The sequence below is a fragment of the Leopardus geoffroyi genome, chromosome C1 (genome assembly GCF_018350155.1).
Source record: "Leopardus geoffroyi isolate Oge1 chromosome C1, O.geoffroyi_Oge1_pat1.0, whole genome shotgun sequence".
Classification (NCBI taxonomy): domain Eukaryota; kingdom Metazoa; phylum Chordata; class Mammalia; order Carnivora; family Felidae; genus Leopardus; species Leopardus geoffroyi.
In genome coordinates, this window is record NC_059328.1 from 196,853,297 (window position 1) to 196,870,803 (window position 17,507).

A 17,507-nucleotide genomic window follows, 5' to 3' on the forward strand; every position below is an offset into this window, starting at 1 on the left:
GCCCTGAGTCAGGCTCTGGGCTGATGGCTCAGAGCCTGGAGCCTGTTTCCGATTCTGTGTCTCCCTCTCTCTCTGCCCCTCCCCCGTTCATGCTCTGTCTCTCTCTGTCCCAAAAATAAATAAATGTTGAAAAAAAAATTAAAAAAAATAAATAAATCTGGATATAGAGATCAGAAAAATGAAAACTAAGAGATTCAAAAATGAATAGGTTTGGATGCACAATTGTCTTGGAATATAGAGCGGGCCACATGACAAAGAATGTGCTTGGCAATGAACACAATAAAATAGGAATCCTACTACCAGGACCCAAAACTCAAACAACCTGAATGAACTTGGGAGAGAACTCTAACCTCTAGATGAAACACACCCCAGACAGAATCTTGATTTCAGTCCGGTGAGATCCTAAGAAGAGAACACAGCCAAGCCATTCCTGTACATTTACCTACAGAATTGTGCTTTTGTCTTGTTTTTTGAGCTGCTAAATTCATGACAATTATTCACAGTAATAGAAAACTATATAGCAATTGAGCAATTCCTTCACTTTACCTAATTACAGAGTTGTTATTGTTTTTTTCAATCCTTACCATTTTAGTTATCAAATATATGATCTATATATACAATATTTTGAATTTCCAAATAGGTTTGGGGGTAAATTATGATAGTTTTAGATGCTAATTCACCAAAATTGTCACACTGAAGAAGTTTATTTTAATACATTCACTTTTTTTATCTGTAACATTTTAATTAATTTTTATTTATTTTTTTATTGAATTATAGCTGATACTCAATGACACATTCGTTTCAGGCATATATGCTATATTCACCACATAGCATTCAGGTGAATATGCTATATTTACCACAGTGGAGCTAACATCTGTCATGATAAACTATTACAATACCATCAATATAATCCCTATGATGTACCTTCAATCCCTGTAATTTATTCATTCTGTCACCAGAATACATTCACTGTTATATAATTATTGTTTTCTCTCAAACACTGAAATAATTTCACATACAAACTAAGCTTGCTTTTAAGGACTGACCACAAGGGGTATGTATAAGATCAAAGATAATATGCTATATGTGGTAAGCCTCATCATATTATAGCATATTAATTCCAAATCATGCTATCAATAGTATTTGAGCACTCACTTCCATGGAAAGGCATTACCTTATGACTCTCCCTAGTTTACTGATAACTTGTGTCAGATGTTAGCAGGAGACCAAGTCAGATGTTATCTTTCTATATACACACATATAACTTGTTCAGTATATTTACTTCTTAGTTCTTTGACAGAATGAGGTAATTTCTCTTTATTGGAAATTATATTGTTCATTTTGCTATATGCTACTTTTTCACTTCCTTTGCATTTTGTCAAAGAGTATATAAAATACCTATAAATGTTTGCAAAGCTTTTTTATTTTTGGTTGGTTGAAATTATAGGTGGCTCTTCATTGAAAAGTTATTTTTTAGAAATGAGATCTTATGAAATAGAGTTTAATATCCCTGGGATAATAAAATCCCAATTAAAAATCCTGAGTAATAATGATCATATACTTATACCTCTAAATTGTATTTTATAAGAAAATAATGCCAGGGTCAAATCTTGGAGTAGTACATATGAGTACTTTTAAAACTATAAATATCTGCCTAAAGACAGAGGCAGAGGCTTCAGGACCATATTTTACTCATTTGCTTTCATATTTAATAAAAGACATTGGATTTTAGTAATGAATTTCAGCAACGTTGAAGGTACTTTGAGATCATAGAGTATAAGCAGTCCTGACATCTTTACAAATCAGAGATTAATAGTTACAGAACACTGTAAATTCTACACCAGAGAATGATGCTCATAGGAAAGACTGAAGAAGTATTCATAATGGATCACTCAACTCACTGAATTTTTTATCTGACCCTTAACTAGCATCATCGGCATCTTCTCAGTTCAATAATGCTATTTTTAGATTTTCTATTACAGTCCAAAGTCAATGCTCTTAAAAAATCTCTTTTGACTTTCAACCACAAGTATGACTTTTTCTGGTCACATTTTTACAGTTAGCATGTTTGAGTATAATATTAATGTTCCTAGGATCCCTAAAAGCTTTGGTAACAATGTGTGGGCATTTCGATATTGAAACAAAGCCACTGATGCAACCTTATGCCATTAAATACTTCTACTTAAAGTAACCATGTGAAACTCCATGAACAGTAATTAACAAAAACTGAACTGTTTTGCTCTTGCAATTCTTTGGTAACTTTTGGTATTTTATATGTACTGGAAACTGTGGGATACAAATCAGCTGGAAAAGAAGAAATTCACACACTCTCCTTCACCTCTTTGAACTCTCTTAAATTCAAAAGTAAATTTAATATACAGAATGTGGTGGACTGAGGATAGACTTATAATAAAAAGCCTGTGTACTTTTATTTATTGGACTTAAGGATCATAACATAACTGCCACTCATCTGAGGAAACCATCTATAGGCTATTTTGACCATTTGATACGGACATAAGTTATGAACCAAGTTCCTTGAGGGCAAACAAACAAAGAAAAAAGATTGTGCCATTTGCGAAAGCGGTGCCAAGAATATCACATCTTCTCCCTCATCTATCACACACGGGTCACACTGCTAAAGAATAAACTGTTATGTGACCTCTTAGGTAATAACCACCACACCAGAAAGTAAAAGTGTGATACAGGCATTAAAATGTGACAGGAATATAAAACGTTTCAAATATCTGCCCAGATGAGATTTAGAGAATTAAACTGATTTCAGTTACCTTACTTCATATTGTGAAGTGTCTAGAATAACTGAATTGGAGCAGATAGCCAGATAAAAAATTTTGAACAGAAATCTAGTACTTTTCACAATTCCTGTGTCAAATTCAAAAAGAATTATTAGTTTATATTTTGGACTTCTAACTAATAAAAAGAAATGCTTTGCCAATAGAGCCTTTGCTTGTTTAGATGAACACGTTGGCCCTGATGGAGTGAGAGACTAAGATTATAAAAAGCTTGGGATATATGGTTGGCAAAGAAACTAAAATAGAATAGAACTAAATGCTTTGTTCTATTACAATCTATATGAAAATAGCATATGTGCAAGCTCAAATAAATAGCATAAAAAATAATAATAAAAAAAAACTTGCTGAACACATTTTTTCATAAGATTCTTTATAAGAAAAAGAAAAACATCCAAGTAAATGTTAGTTGTAAGGCATTGAATTCAGATAAGGAAAATATGGGAAAGGCCTGAAATTCAAGTATTATTTTCATTACAAGTAGAATATTCTAGGAAATTACAGGTAAAAGAAAATCAACAACAACAGCAACGATCTTTTCCATCCTATCCTATCTTCCTGGAAGAAATTCCAGCAACAGCCTGTAAGGTAAATGGAGTGTGGAAAACCAATTCACAAATTGCAGGCTTGGGAAAGAGTAACACTGCTTAGAAAATGAAAGTCGATCAAGATTGGAAGCATTTCACCTGTTTTCATTTAAATCTTGAATCTTTTTTCCTTCTGGTTTAGGAAACAGAATACAACATAATGGGGCAGTAGGGAGTATGAATCCTAAATATTTCGAAATGGCCACATTGCCATGTTCAGTGCAATTTTGTGTGACTAAAAGAAAACTAGGCATTTGGGTACTCTCCCAGTTAAAACATAGTTTACAAAACTGAAAGCAATTACTTTCTACCATGTTTTTTTTTTTATCTCCCTATTATGTAAGATTTACTTTAATCAATTAAGACGGAGGCATAAAAAAAAAACATTCACAGAATTTAAAAATGGAAAATAAACTGAAATATTACTAAGCTAGTCCCCTGCTTTCAATTAACTGTGTACCCACCACATTTCAGAGAGGTAAACATTTACTGAAAAACGCATTTACCTGAAAAAAAGGTAAGATTTATTACTTTCACTTCTCATCCAATCCATGTCAAAATGTTCCATGGTCATAAACACTTTTCAAGGTGTCCAAGCTAAATCTTTCTTGTAAATTCCAAACTGCTTATAAGCAGCCTATGACAAGTCCATTAATTCTGACAAGTCAACACAACTGAAGAGTCATACTGCTTTAAATTTAAGTTCGAAAGAAATATTAATTAAATATATCCAGAGTTTCTAAAAGGAATATTTAGCTCCCTACTACCAATTTTTTTAAGTCATTATGCTTAGAAGTAGGATGCACAATTTAGATGCTTAAAAGCTTAGAAATTCTGATATATTAGTTTTGTAGTCAATAAACTATTGGATTTATGCCCTGCTGATATATAAATATTTGTGCCCTGCTGATAGCATATATATATATATGCTAGTAGAACATAACCTCATGAGATTTTTAAAAAAGATTTTTTCCAATATTTCAACTAGAGATGTAACTACCACCAATGAATATATATACTTGATAACATCTCCTAACCATTTAATCATCATACCAATATTATAAGGTATAAGAATTTCCATTTTAAAAATTATCAAATTATCATCCCATTTTACAGACAAGAAACATGGCAGAGCAAATACTTGAACCCAGGCTTTCACATTCAAAAACTTCTGCTCTTTACTTGTACAAAGGCCTACAGATGATTTTTCATAGGAATCATGGGCTGAATTGTGCTGAATTGTACTCTATTACTGGACATGGTCACCTACCTACTTATGACAAAACTAATCTGAATTAGGTATTAGTCTGAGAATACAGGAAATGGCCTGAGAGCCCAGGCAAGTAATAGGATTGAAAATTCCCAAAACATGTTGGAAATATTAAATCTATAGTAAGATACACTATGATTTTGAGTTATACAACCTTAATTACCAGAATTGAAAACCACTAGGGATCTACCACTATGGTTTTAACTCTTTCTCTGTCTCTTCATAGACCTCTGCCTGTGACCTACTGCCAAAGATACCAGTGGACCTCTTAAAACAGTGATTCCTGAGGTGAAGAAATAAATGCCCTCCCTTCCACCAAGGGACCCACCAGAAGGAGTAGAGGTATAAGTCAAACTTTCCTGGGTGACTTTGAGAGATTTTCCTACTCCCTCTAGGAGTTATGTTCCCCCATGTCCAACATTTAAAATAATTTGATATATAGCAAAATAATAAATAACAACATTTACTGGGTGATATTTGAGCTAGGCATATTCTATGGACTCCATCAATGCTCACAACCAATTTGTAAACTATATTAACATTCCTATTTTATACATGAAGAAAGTAAGGCTCAGATAATTAAGGAACTTACCCAAGGCTACATATCTAAAAAATGATAGAGCCTTGCTCTGACCCTAGAAAATCTGATTCCAAAGACAGCACACTTAGTCACCACATTATATTGCCTCTCATTAGTTGGCTGGAATAATTATAAGAAAGTCATTAAAACGATGTGAAAACACTCTTCATAATGATAGTGCAGTGACTCAACCAAAGTCTCAAGGAGGAAAATTATTTCATAAATATAGAAACAATATAAAATGGGTCTTGGCTTATAAAACTGAGCTTTGGGCCTTAAGACATGCACTTTCTGTTTCTCTCTCTCTTGCTGATTTTTTCCATACTTTAAACTTTGCTCTAAAGAACTGTATTAACTAGTCTGAAGTGATCCCAAGTGCCAAAGTGCCACTGTTGTATAAATCATTTACTTCTACTGCACCCTTTTAAAAAAAAAAAAGAATTTATTTTTAATATAATTAAATAACCTTTGAATAAGAGATAACACTTACTTGATATTTTACAAAACCTTTTAAAAGGCAAATATCATACAAATGAAAAATTATGACTAAATGTAATGACATAGATGGACCTCATAAACATAATATTGAGCAAAAGATGCCAGGGACAAAGAATACATATAGATGATTCAATTTATATAAAATGCAAAAACAGGCAAACTCCTGTTAGCACTCAGGACAATGGTTCCCTTGGAGTGGAGCACAAGGGTGTTTCTGTTTCTACTACTATTCTGTTTCTTGATCTGGCTGATGGTTATATAAACGTTTCGTTCGAAGAAATTCACTGAGTTTTACACCTATGTTTTGTATACTTTTATACTGTTAAATTTGATGTTAAATTGAATTTAAAAATGTACATTAAAAGGCAATATTTCATCCCAAACTCTCATCTTGCTTATTGTAATTTAGCACTACTTTCTTACTTCCAGAAGATACAATTAACTTGTTTCATAAAGAAAGCAAACAGTACTTCTACGTAACATTGTAAATTACTATGTTCCTAAAATGAAATGTTTTAAAAGTCTAATTTTTTGAAGTCTAATTTATAGACAGTAAAATTCATCCTTTCTAATGTGCTTAACCATGATATTTGACAAGCACATACATTCGTGTACCCATCACCACTGTCAAGAGAGAGAACGGTTCCATCACCCTCCTCCAAAATTCCCTCATGTCCCTTGCCAGGCTTACCTGGCAACACTACCACAAGCAACACTGATCAATTTTCTGTCCCTACAGTTTTGCCTCTTCCAGAATTAATACCACATAAATGGAATCATCTGGTATGTATTCTTTTTAAGTATAGCTTCTTTCATTTAGCAAAATGCATTTGAGATCCATCTGTGTTTTGCATGTATCAATAGTTTGTTCGTTTCTGTTGCTGAGTAGCACTGCAATGTATGGATATATCACAACTGAAGAACATTTGAGTAGTTTCCAGTTTTGGGTGATTTTGAGTAAAGCCACTATAAACCTTCATGCATGGGTTTTTGTATGAATCTGAGTGATATATTTTGTTTTGTTTTGTTTTGTTTTGTTTTCATTCCAACTTGTACTTTTACCTGCACAAAATATTTTCTATAGTGCTTTTAGTCTATGGTAATTTAGAAGCCTACAGAATACTATACCAACCAGCTCAAAACAATATAAGATCAGAAAAGGAATCAAATTAAACAAGAAACATCTTACGAAAATAGATCAACTTTTATAAATTCCTCTCTTAAAAATGTTTAGTTTTGCAATAATCTACAAAATTAATTTTAAAAATTCTCTTAAAGTTCTAGGTTAATAATTTGAAATCCTGTTTAAATTGTACAAAATTGAAAACCAATGACACTACTAATTTGGATGCTAAAATCATAATGAGTAAAGAAAAAAGAGGTAACGGATGTGGTTTGAAAAGTAGTGTTATATGCCTATTTCATAACTCCCTAATTTAACATATTATCAATTTCACCCAACTGGTTAGTAGTTTGTAAACATGATAATTTGAAAAGGATTTGAGTGACAAAATGGAAACATGGTAGATGTTACCTAGCATGTTGTGGTAAAGTGGAATGGCCCGTCCAAGGATAGTAAATGCAGTCATGACTAGTGGGGCCGCTACACCTGCAGGCAATTACAGAACAGAAAACATCATTCTCCATTCACAGCGGCATGCGCACACATGCACCAGTGCTCACACACGGAGCCTTGAAGGAAGAACATGGGAAGCAAGCACACCAAGTACCTATCCATCAGGCCGATGCAGTCTTCAATACGTGAGCCTATGCACCTGCAGAAGATCCAAATTTAAAAAATACAAGGAAAGAAAAATTAGTCATTTAAAAAAAAATCAGTCAGATAAACACTAATTGTGTCAAATTCATAATTACGGTTATTAGACAATTTTGGAACACTGTGAATTTAAAGCCAGTGAGAAGATTATTGCCTGATGGATACAAAGAAATAGGTTGCAAATACCACCCGCATGGAATGCAAAGAAACATGTCCACAGTAAAGGAAACTGTACCCTGTTTCTGTGGATAACTTCTAAACACATATGACTCACTTCCAATACTCAATTCATTTGCATCATGAGTACATGTCTTGCTGAATGACCTGATATTTCAATGGTTATAAATGGTTTCATGTATACAGTTTCTTCTAAAAGCACTTAAGTTTAAGTAAAAACTAAAGTCAATAAAAAATGAAACATGAGCTATTCAATATAATATAATAACCTGATGCTTAATACTCATTAAAGATGGATTATGGCAGAAAATGAGTTAACATGCTTTAATGCTATTCTTATGGATACTTTACATAATCACATTATTCCATTCCTTGGTTGTGACGGTTTTTAAAACATACTTATCTTTAAACATGAATTCATTTAAAAAGCAAATTAACTGGTTTTACCAAGACTGCAGTTTATCTTGACGCTCTATTTTAAAAGCACAGTGCCATAACAGACAAACAATAGGTTTTTAAAGTGCCATAATATTTAACTCAAACAATAATAAATAAATGCTCTCCAAGGAAATGAACAAACTGAGAAGCAGGTAAATAAAGAATTCACTGGAATTATATAAGTACACAAAATCCGGATGTACGGTCCCTAGAATTTCATTTTGAGGTATTATGGAAATATTACTTCTTCCATCTTCCAATGTACAAATTGTATTTCCTTCCCTTTTCTCTCATCAAATACATATATCTACGGTGCATTATCAAGATTCCCTCCACAGCTATGATTTATAGGACTGTCTAATTCTGCTGATCACAAATGTTTTTTCCAAACTCTAATTTCTGAAACAGAAAAGGAAGCTGAAGTTAAAATCACCATATAATGAAGTAATAAGGGACTCATGTATAAGGCCAGACTGTCTACCATATCCTTAGATAACTCTCAACATTGCTAAACTAATGTAACTATGTATAATAATAATTAAGTCAATATTTCCCTGCTTCATGAATATCTGCTATAACGTTTCTACTAGGTGGAAAATTGTTTTCATTTTGAGCATTGGTTTTGAATAGCCCAGAAAAAATTTAATGTACAGAAAAATGGGGAATACACTGTGAAAAAAGTCTTTTAAAAAAGCAAATAAGAAATACAAATAAAAATATATAGCACATAGCATTGAATTGGTACTATAATCCATAACCAAAACCATTTCTTGAAATGGAAAAAGTAACTACTAAAAATGTTTTCAAACTGTCTTATCTTATATTCTTTTTATTTTATTCTGAAGAACTTATTTTTTTCCTAGGTTCCTATTATATCTTCTTCCAAGTGCTTTTTTTATACAGTATTACCATTTGGTAAAATTAATAGTCTACTTCTTATTTCCAAGTGAGAATCTGAAAGCTATGATTAGTTTGCAACCTGTGTCTTTACAATAACATTTGAAATATAAAAATATTTGAAAGTGAAATTCAACTTGAGGGTAAAGTGTGAATAATGAAAGATCTTTATTCATCCATTAAAAAAACATGCTTCTAGGCCTACTAAGTGTTGCTACTCTTCTAGGAGCTGGGCAGTGGGGGGGATGATGAATTAGACACTTTTCCTATTCTTAATGAGCTCACAATTTAATGCATAATAGGAGATAGATGCATAACCAGATGTATATTGTTTAATATGATAAATCTAAAAAGAGACATGGAAGAGTGGCTTAAGGGAGCATAGAGGAGGGACACTTAGCTTTAGAAATTCATGTTAATCCTCATGGAGAAGTTAGGAAGCTGAAATGCAGGGTGCTGAGAACCTGGGTTGGAGTAGCAGTCATTTCTAAGGGGTAACAAACAGCAGGAACAAAAGCATAGATCTGAGGAAATTTAGAGTGCACATGAAAAACTGCAAATAATTCTGAATAGTCAGGGAGCAAACAAAACATGAGGTGACAGGAAGAGGGAAAAGAAGCGAAATCATTTAGACAGGAGCCAGAATTTGAAGGCTATTTGCTTAGGGGCAAACTTAATGGAGAACCACTGCAGGGTTTTGAAGTAGTGGATTTGCTAGATTTGTATTTTACATGGATCTCTGCCCTGTGAAGGCTAGTCAGCTGGGATCCAGGTAGATTCCTTTGGCACCAAGATTCTTTTAGAGTATGTAAAAGATGAAAAAGGATTACACTGGGGAAATGGCAACTAGGATAGAGGCAGGGGGCCAGATTCAAGAAATGCCTTCAAAAGTATGGTGGGTGGGGTGGGGAAGAGAAGTTGATGGCTGATTTGATGAGAGAAAAGCAGGATCAGAGGAGTTAAACATGCAGTACCATCAGTGAGGGAATGCAGGAGGAGGGACACCTTTTCTTGTGTGTGTGTTGGGAGGGAGGGGTTGATAATTTCAGCTTTATGGATCTACAGTATGCATCCAGTGTGGTTGTCCTACATCTGGGTAGGGAATGTTCCTCGCCAGCTGGAAAGAGAGGCCTGTGGTTGTAGGGTGTGAAGGCACCAGTGTGATGATCAGTTTTGAAACAGCATACAGAAGAAAGTTGAAATCATGTAAGTGGGTAAGATAGCTGAAGAAGGATCTATAAAGTGAGAAAAGAGGAGACTGAGACTGAAACTCAAAGAACTCCGATAACCTCCGATAAATGACCTAAGATAAGCTCATATGCCAGAAGCATGAGAAAATATTGAGTAAAATCAAGTAATTACAGCATCATTGTGGGAGCCAAATCAGGAGAGACATTCAGGAGTAACTGTCAAAATCAAATGCAAAGAGAGGTCTAATAAAATAAGAACTACTGAGAGCATTTTAGTTGTCATTGTCAAGGTCACCAGAATTTCAACCACTGTGAGTTGAGAAGCATATTGGACATAAGCAAAGCAAGGGAAAAGGAAGGTGAGCAGTGAGGGGGCAGAATGTGGGGTCAGGAAAGTTTGTTGAGGTAACTCTTGAGGAATATTTGAGATGTAGACATATTTAAAAGCTAAAGATGAAAGAAACAATGAAAGACAAATAATAAAAGTGTGACTAAAGCAGCACCATCCTTTCTAAGTACAAGTCACTGTGTATTTAAAGATGTATACTCTATTTCAACCCTTTGGACTTCATATAAGCAACTAATTAGCACATGTAATTTATATTGATTCAGCAAGATCACAGAATAATGGAAGCATTAAACTTTTGAAGAGTCAAAATCTCAAATATGAGATCAAAATCAGATAAGGAATAAGGTAACTCTACAAAACTACTGTTACAAAGTAAAAAATTTAAAGGAAGAACAGAAACTATAACATGTCAATATAACATATTACAAAAGTATCTGCAATTCTGAACACTGAGTTGTGTTTAACATTTGCCACTATTTACTGATTTGTAAGCACTTTGATATACCCACCTACCTTAGTTGAGATATTTTGACAAGATCTTCAAATTTTGAAATGAAAGTGGAGTATTTTAAATTTTCAATTAAAAGAGTATAGACAATAATTTCACAAACAGCTCTTCTTTCCTTTTATAAATGAAAATTCTTTCACCATAGAAATTTAAAAAAATATATAAAAAGGGTTGATAAAAAAAAGATAAACGCATACAGGGAATTTAATAATATGGAAACCATGATTCTACAATTAACAAAAATATTCAATGCAAATTTTCAAAGATGCCTATGAAAAACAAATATTCTAGTCCATGACTAAAAACCAAAACTGCATTGATATTTGTCATGGATTAGATTTTAGTGTGGAAACCACAAAAAAAAAAATCCCCTTACAGGAATTTAATTACATACTAAATTTAGTTTACAAGTCTTTTTTTTTTATTCTATCCTGCTATTTTCAAATATGAAGATCATTCCTAAGTTTTAAATTCTCGCTCATCATTTCAAAATATGGGGATCTTACTAATTTCTGAATTTAGCTATCACTATCTCTGATGTGCAGTTGGTGTTCAGTATAACCAAGTTGAGGAATGAATGAAACGAGAAAAGCCTGCTAAAATAAAAGTTCTCTAGTCAAGGCAGGAAGAGACAATGTTATTCCCCACCCCTCTAGGGATATTAATGAGAATCTCCTGATACGTGCTAAATGGATAACCTATTTTAAAAGTATCTAAAGAACTTATTAGAGCCAATATATTTAATGTACTTCCAGAGTAATAAAAGTGCTTTTAAGGTATTACACACATAATTTTATTTTCAGAAAATCATTGAACAGTATTCAAAGTAAGAACTTTCCTTCTAAAAAATGTGATTCAAAAGACTATTTCCAGTAACTTGGTTCTTGAATTATCTAGCTGACATAATATCAGCATATAAAAGGAAAGCGGTTTTCCAAAGTGGGGTTGGCATGGTGAGCTCACACGCACAGACAGGTCAATTATTACATGTATTTAGGAATAAAAATAGTTACTCGTCACGTCATCTCCACTGGCCCTGTGATCTTTCTAGAGAAAGATCCTACTTCTACATGCAATTTGAAAAGAAGGGACTAAGTGGACAGAGCACCTCATGGCTTCACTCAAGAATCTCAGGGCACAGTGCTACACAACAGTAATATAAAATAGGATTTAGGAATTTAGGAGTTCTGGGATTGGGATGACAAAACTCTCATGAAGTGAGTGAACCTGGACAATATGGAGGATATTGGGAAAAGGATGGCAGGAAGCTAAATGAAAACAAACACACAAATCCTTCAGGACTCAATCATTCCTTACAATCCATTTACCTTGGAAGATGCCAGGGAATACAACATCCAATTCTGTCTCCCCATCATTCTGCAACAGTTGATTTAAAGACGTTTTGTATTTACTTGGAGTTCCTAAATGACCTGGTCAGATTTGTTCCATTTATACCTTCATCCACCCTTTTCGCTGACATCTGGCTTTTGTTGCTGTGGTAAATGCATCTCTTCATTGTCTCTACTTCTACTTCCCCCACTATAGATGTGTTCTTTTATTACATAATCATGATTTAAAAGGGCTGAGAGGAAGACACACCAGCCACACATCCAGACTATGGCTCTGCGATCTCACTTTCATTTCCCTAATGGCTTCATTGTAATTAGATTTGCAAAAATAGCAAAAGGTCTCATTTTGAATGGCAACAGCTGTTGACATCAACATTATATTGAATAATTTACTGGTTTAATTTTAGCTGCAAAACAATAAAACCCTCCTGTGGATGATTACTTTCGCAGGCAAAGTTTTCCCTTTCTGTTGCTGACTCTTCTGCTCCAGTGGCACCAGTTGTTTCTTCATGAAATACTCTTAACCCAAGTGTGCCAAAACCTCGCAAGGGGAGAAATTGATTCCTTGTAGTTTCCTTGAAGCTAGGTGTCCGTGTGACTATTTCAGTATCCTCAGTCTATGTCCTTAGGTGTAAACCAATGAGATGGCATTAGCTCTTCTAAGCTGAATTTAAATTTGAATGGCAGAATATTACTTTACCTTTTGAGGATCTACCACTTCACAGAGTGACTTAAGCTGATCTCTTGACCTGCAGGAAATTGTAGCAGCATCTGCAAATTGATGTCCTCTTGGCAGAAAATGATGTTGTTGCTTGCTTAACTTCTTCAATATCCCCTAGCAACTAGCTCTTAATGTGGCAGAAAACATTCTTTATAGAATCTCATACTCTCCTGCCAGATATAAAGTACCCGAGATAATTCTCAAAAACAAGTGTATGTATTTGCACGTGTGTGTGTGTGTGTGTGTGTGTGTGTGTGTGTGCATGTGTGTGGGCACTCATAATGAAGAAGAGGATTTATGGACAGAAGGAGGATAGAGTATATTAAATTGTTCTCAAGTCTGAAATTAGTTATCTTCTGGAGGAAAGAAAAAGAAAAGCCCTTATTAAAATAGATTTGCTATCTTTTAAAAAATAGTTCTGGGATTTGTTACATGAGTGGCATTATTTCTTTCAGTTCAGTGCTTTTCTTCTTTCTGTAATATGTCTTTGTTTTACAACTGTTTCAATATCAAAGGTAATATAATTATTATTCATTTTATAATGCATCCTTTTGGGAAAAAAGATAGAAAACTGGGTACCCATCTTTGAGTTGTCCTATAGTAGTCAAAGAAGTTCTAGATTATAGGTTGACCTGTATTAAAATTACTTTCACAAAATGTATTTGTGATTTTACTAATATACATATCACTAAGTTCTCCCCCCACCTTTTTTTTCTGTCGTTATTTTGCTTATATTTTGTTGAAGGAGTAATCCAAGGCAATATCTATCAAAGAGAGCTATCCTCAACTTAAGCTGGTTGTAAGAACAAAGAAACATAATCAGAAAACTTCTGTTAAAGATTGATTAAGCACACATCTCCAAGTATGACGGCTATCTTGTCTCTTATAAAATATCTTCAATACCAAGTAAAATTTAGAAGAATTTCTAGACTCCCTACAAGTACACCTCCCACCAGCTTCATAAAGGTGTCAATAGAATACTTTTAGGTAAATATTTAACAGAATATTTCAGAGAGTGTACATTTGATTACATAAATTGTTTTCATAGAAAGTACTCCTCTTCAAATCAACATATTAATATAAAGATGAATCGAGTTTTACATGAACATGTTATATAGTTAGTAGATGGTGTCAGGGGTAAAGATAATATGTGTGATGGAGTCCTTGGCTGGCAAGGATGCTTACCCTTGGGTGCAGTTTGGATGGCATGGATGGCACTCTCGATCCTGATCAGCATACTTGAAAATGAAACTGTTTGCCCCCTGCAAGCCATCTGGACATTTTTCCACACAGTTCGGGCCATCCTTAAAATGGGAACACTTTGTGCAGTTATCAGGTCCCTGAATTGTGAAAAACAAAACACAATGGAGAAAGAAAAATGGGTGCGGTTTCCTCTGGTATTCATGTGGATTAGTCCTTGAGACTTCAGCGAGTAGTCAATCTTGCACTAGGGAACGGGAGAGCATTTTCAGAACTACAAGTGGGGATATCACTATGGCAGCTTTTCAATGTAAAAACGAGATGTAAACTTTCCTTTGATTATACTATGACTATTTGAGCAATGGATTTTAAAATTTACTATGGTTGAATTATTAGGAATTAGTCAGGTTAGGCAAATAAAAATTAATTTCTACGTTACACTCCATCTTAAATCAGCTTGTGATAAAGTTAAAACTCACATGTCTATAGAGATTTTAGTAAATAACAGTACAGTACTGAGAGCACAATAAAAGCACACTCTGATAAGCAAATATCAAAAGTCCCATAATAGTGAAATAGATGCATGCAAAATTTATCCAATAGTAAAGGTGATATAAATATGAGCAAAATAAATTTTAATGGCACTAATTCACTTCATATATTTATGTTGATAATATATAACCATTTTCTAATATGTAGAATGTTACTAAGCAATAATAGCATGCAAATATATTTAAATATCAAAAAGTAAAAATTTAAAACTCATATTAAACAAAATAATTTTACAAGAAAAAACTGGTTTCAATTTGGTGCTAGGGATAGTAAGCATGCAAAATGATAAGCCGTCTACCACCAAATCAAAGAAAATTGAGAATATTTTTATTAAAAATGCTATTTTCTGGGGCGCCTGAAAGGTTCAGTTGGTGAAGAGTCCTACTCTTGGTTTTGGCTCAGGTCATGATCTCCCAGTTTGTAGGTTCAAGCCTCATGTCAGGTTCTGCACTGATGTGTGGAGCCTGCTTGGGATTCTCTCTCTCTCTCTCTCTCTCTCTCTCAAGATAAATAGATAACCATTTTCTTAAAATGCTATTTTCTTAAGAGATGCCAATATATTTACACATTTAACTATTTTGAATAGTGATATTACCTACTTAAAAAGTTGACTTTTGGCCTTCCCTTTTGAACATCATATTGTCTTAGGTTCCTCTTTTCTTTGACCTCTCTCTGGAACTTCTTCCTCTGACCCATCTCTCCCCAAAATCTGTCTCTCCACATTGTTCCAACAATTATGACAGTTCACATTAAACACAATTTAGATAAATGAGCTATAGTAAGTATAGAGGGAGATAATCAATTTTATTAGGCTTATAATTAACATGGTGAATCTGGGGGCCAACAACAAGCAGACATTGTACAGAACTATGTATTAGGCAGGGAGTGTCCATTTACAGGAGTGTATTACATCCTTCTACAAATGTTAATCCGAATGTGTCCAGACATAACAAGTTGGAGATATAAGACACCAATCAATAAATATAACATTGTAAAATGTAAAGATTGAGGCTGCTAATGAAGAACAGTGGTGTAAAGAAGAAAAAATAATCAGGAAGAGGTTTCTGGAAATTCTGGGACTGGTGAGGTTCAATCAAGCACTATTTCGCTATTTTGATGTGAGATTTAGAACTAAAAGAAAATTATCCTATGAAACCTAATCCCTATTCAACCTTAAGAGTTTGCTATTGGCAACTTCTTATTTCCTACCAAAAAAGAATATTTCACATGTCTCCAATTTTAACACCTGCTCATGGGTACTTAGGCACGTAATGCCATCTATTATACAAAATCATTTACTGTGCAAGTATGCTCAGTGGCATGACTTATTGTACAAGACAAGAGGCAGGCTGATGTCTTCCTGAAGAACAGAAGAATAAAACTAACCATGAGTAAATTAGGCATGGTGAAAATTAGAAATTAGGAATTATTTTCCTGTAAAATTCTTCTAATGTAAAATAATGTCCAGGTAAAATCAGAAGACACAAAAAATTATGAAACTAAAATGAAAATCATATTTAATGTTTAACTGTCCTTCTAACAGATTTTTTGTGTATTTTTTTGTTTTTTAAGCCCCTCTCACCTATTTGATTGTGTGATGATACAAAACCTAATGTTCTAGGCTGACATAACTAAAAAAATATCCCAACAAATCTCAAAAGAAATGAAATATACTAGTTCTCCAACTCATTTCCATAAAAAAGATTTAAAGAAATATGCGTGTCTAATGCTTAGTCTTCTATCATTATATTCCCAAAGCTTTTAAGAACCTAAGTTCAGTGAATGAGTTGATAAATGCAATGATAAAAAACAGAGGTGAAAGCAATATTGTTCCTTGTCTCTGATTTTAAGCTATCCTTAGATTCAATTATCTAGGAAGAAAATTAAAGAATAAGCTAAATCCTGATAGAAATATTATTTTTTTATCAGTAACAATTGATTTTCTCTGGTAACTACTGCTAAGAGACAATGCTAATATTCACCAGTATCCATTTCTCTTCCAGTCCTAGCCACACGGAAGACTGGAATTCCCCTCCCACCAGAGGTGAGGTATGTTTTCTTCTGGACCATGAAATTAAGTAGAAACGATTTATGAGACTGTCAGGGCTCAACTCTCCAGCCTTCTCTTTGCCTGCTGCCATGATGTGGGGATCCCATGCGAATGTGGAGATGCCATAATTCAAAGCATCTCAGAATGCTAGACCATCTCAGGGAGGAGAGCTGACTTGCAGTGCACTTTACATGAAAAATATTTAAACATTTTCCTATAAGCTACTCTAATATGGGGGTTATTTGTTATGGCAGCACACCTTTATGAACTTGACTTTAACAACTACTTTAGCTTTTATCATTTTCTTCCCCTATCTCTTCTCTTGCATGCCACCTTTTGGCTTATATTTTGATCTCCTACAACTCCTCTGATGTCCCTTACTTCTCTTTCTTCTCACATGCCCTTCCTTATCTTTCCTGACAGGACCAAACAAGGGTAGTAAAAGTGAGACAGAATGGATGAAATTGCTAAATAAATAATAAAACGTAAAAAACACATGCAGACACACAAGGCTATAAAAACAGGGGCTTGCTTTATTTCAAAGCTAGCCCTTTCAA

At 33.9% G+C, this 17,507-nt stretch overlaps 1 protein-coding gene across 6 annotated transcripts in view; it reads right to left on the reverse strand.

Moving 5' to 3' along the window:
• Positions 1-17,507, reverse strand: part of ERBB4 (erb-b2 receptor tyrosine kinase 4) — a 1,138,739-nt gene that overhangs the window by 247,098 nt on the left and 874,134 nt on the right. For 2 of the 6 annotated variants that reach the window (XM_045481108.1, XM_045481106.1), the window contains exons 15-17: positions 14,334-14,488; positions 7,473-7,517; positions 7,277-7,351 (exon numbers count right to left, since the gene is read on the reverse strand). In XM_045481108.1, the coding sequence (XP_045337064.1) occupies positions 7,277-7,351; positions 7,473-7,517; positions 14,334-14,488 (275 nt within the window). The remainder of the gene's footprint in view (positions 1-7,276; positions 7,352-7,472; positions 7,518-14,333; positions 14,489-17,507) is intronic. The other 4 variants (XM_045481110.1, XM_045481107.1, XM_045481111.1 and 1 more) reach the window with 2 other exon arrangements.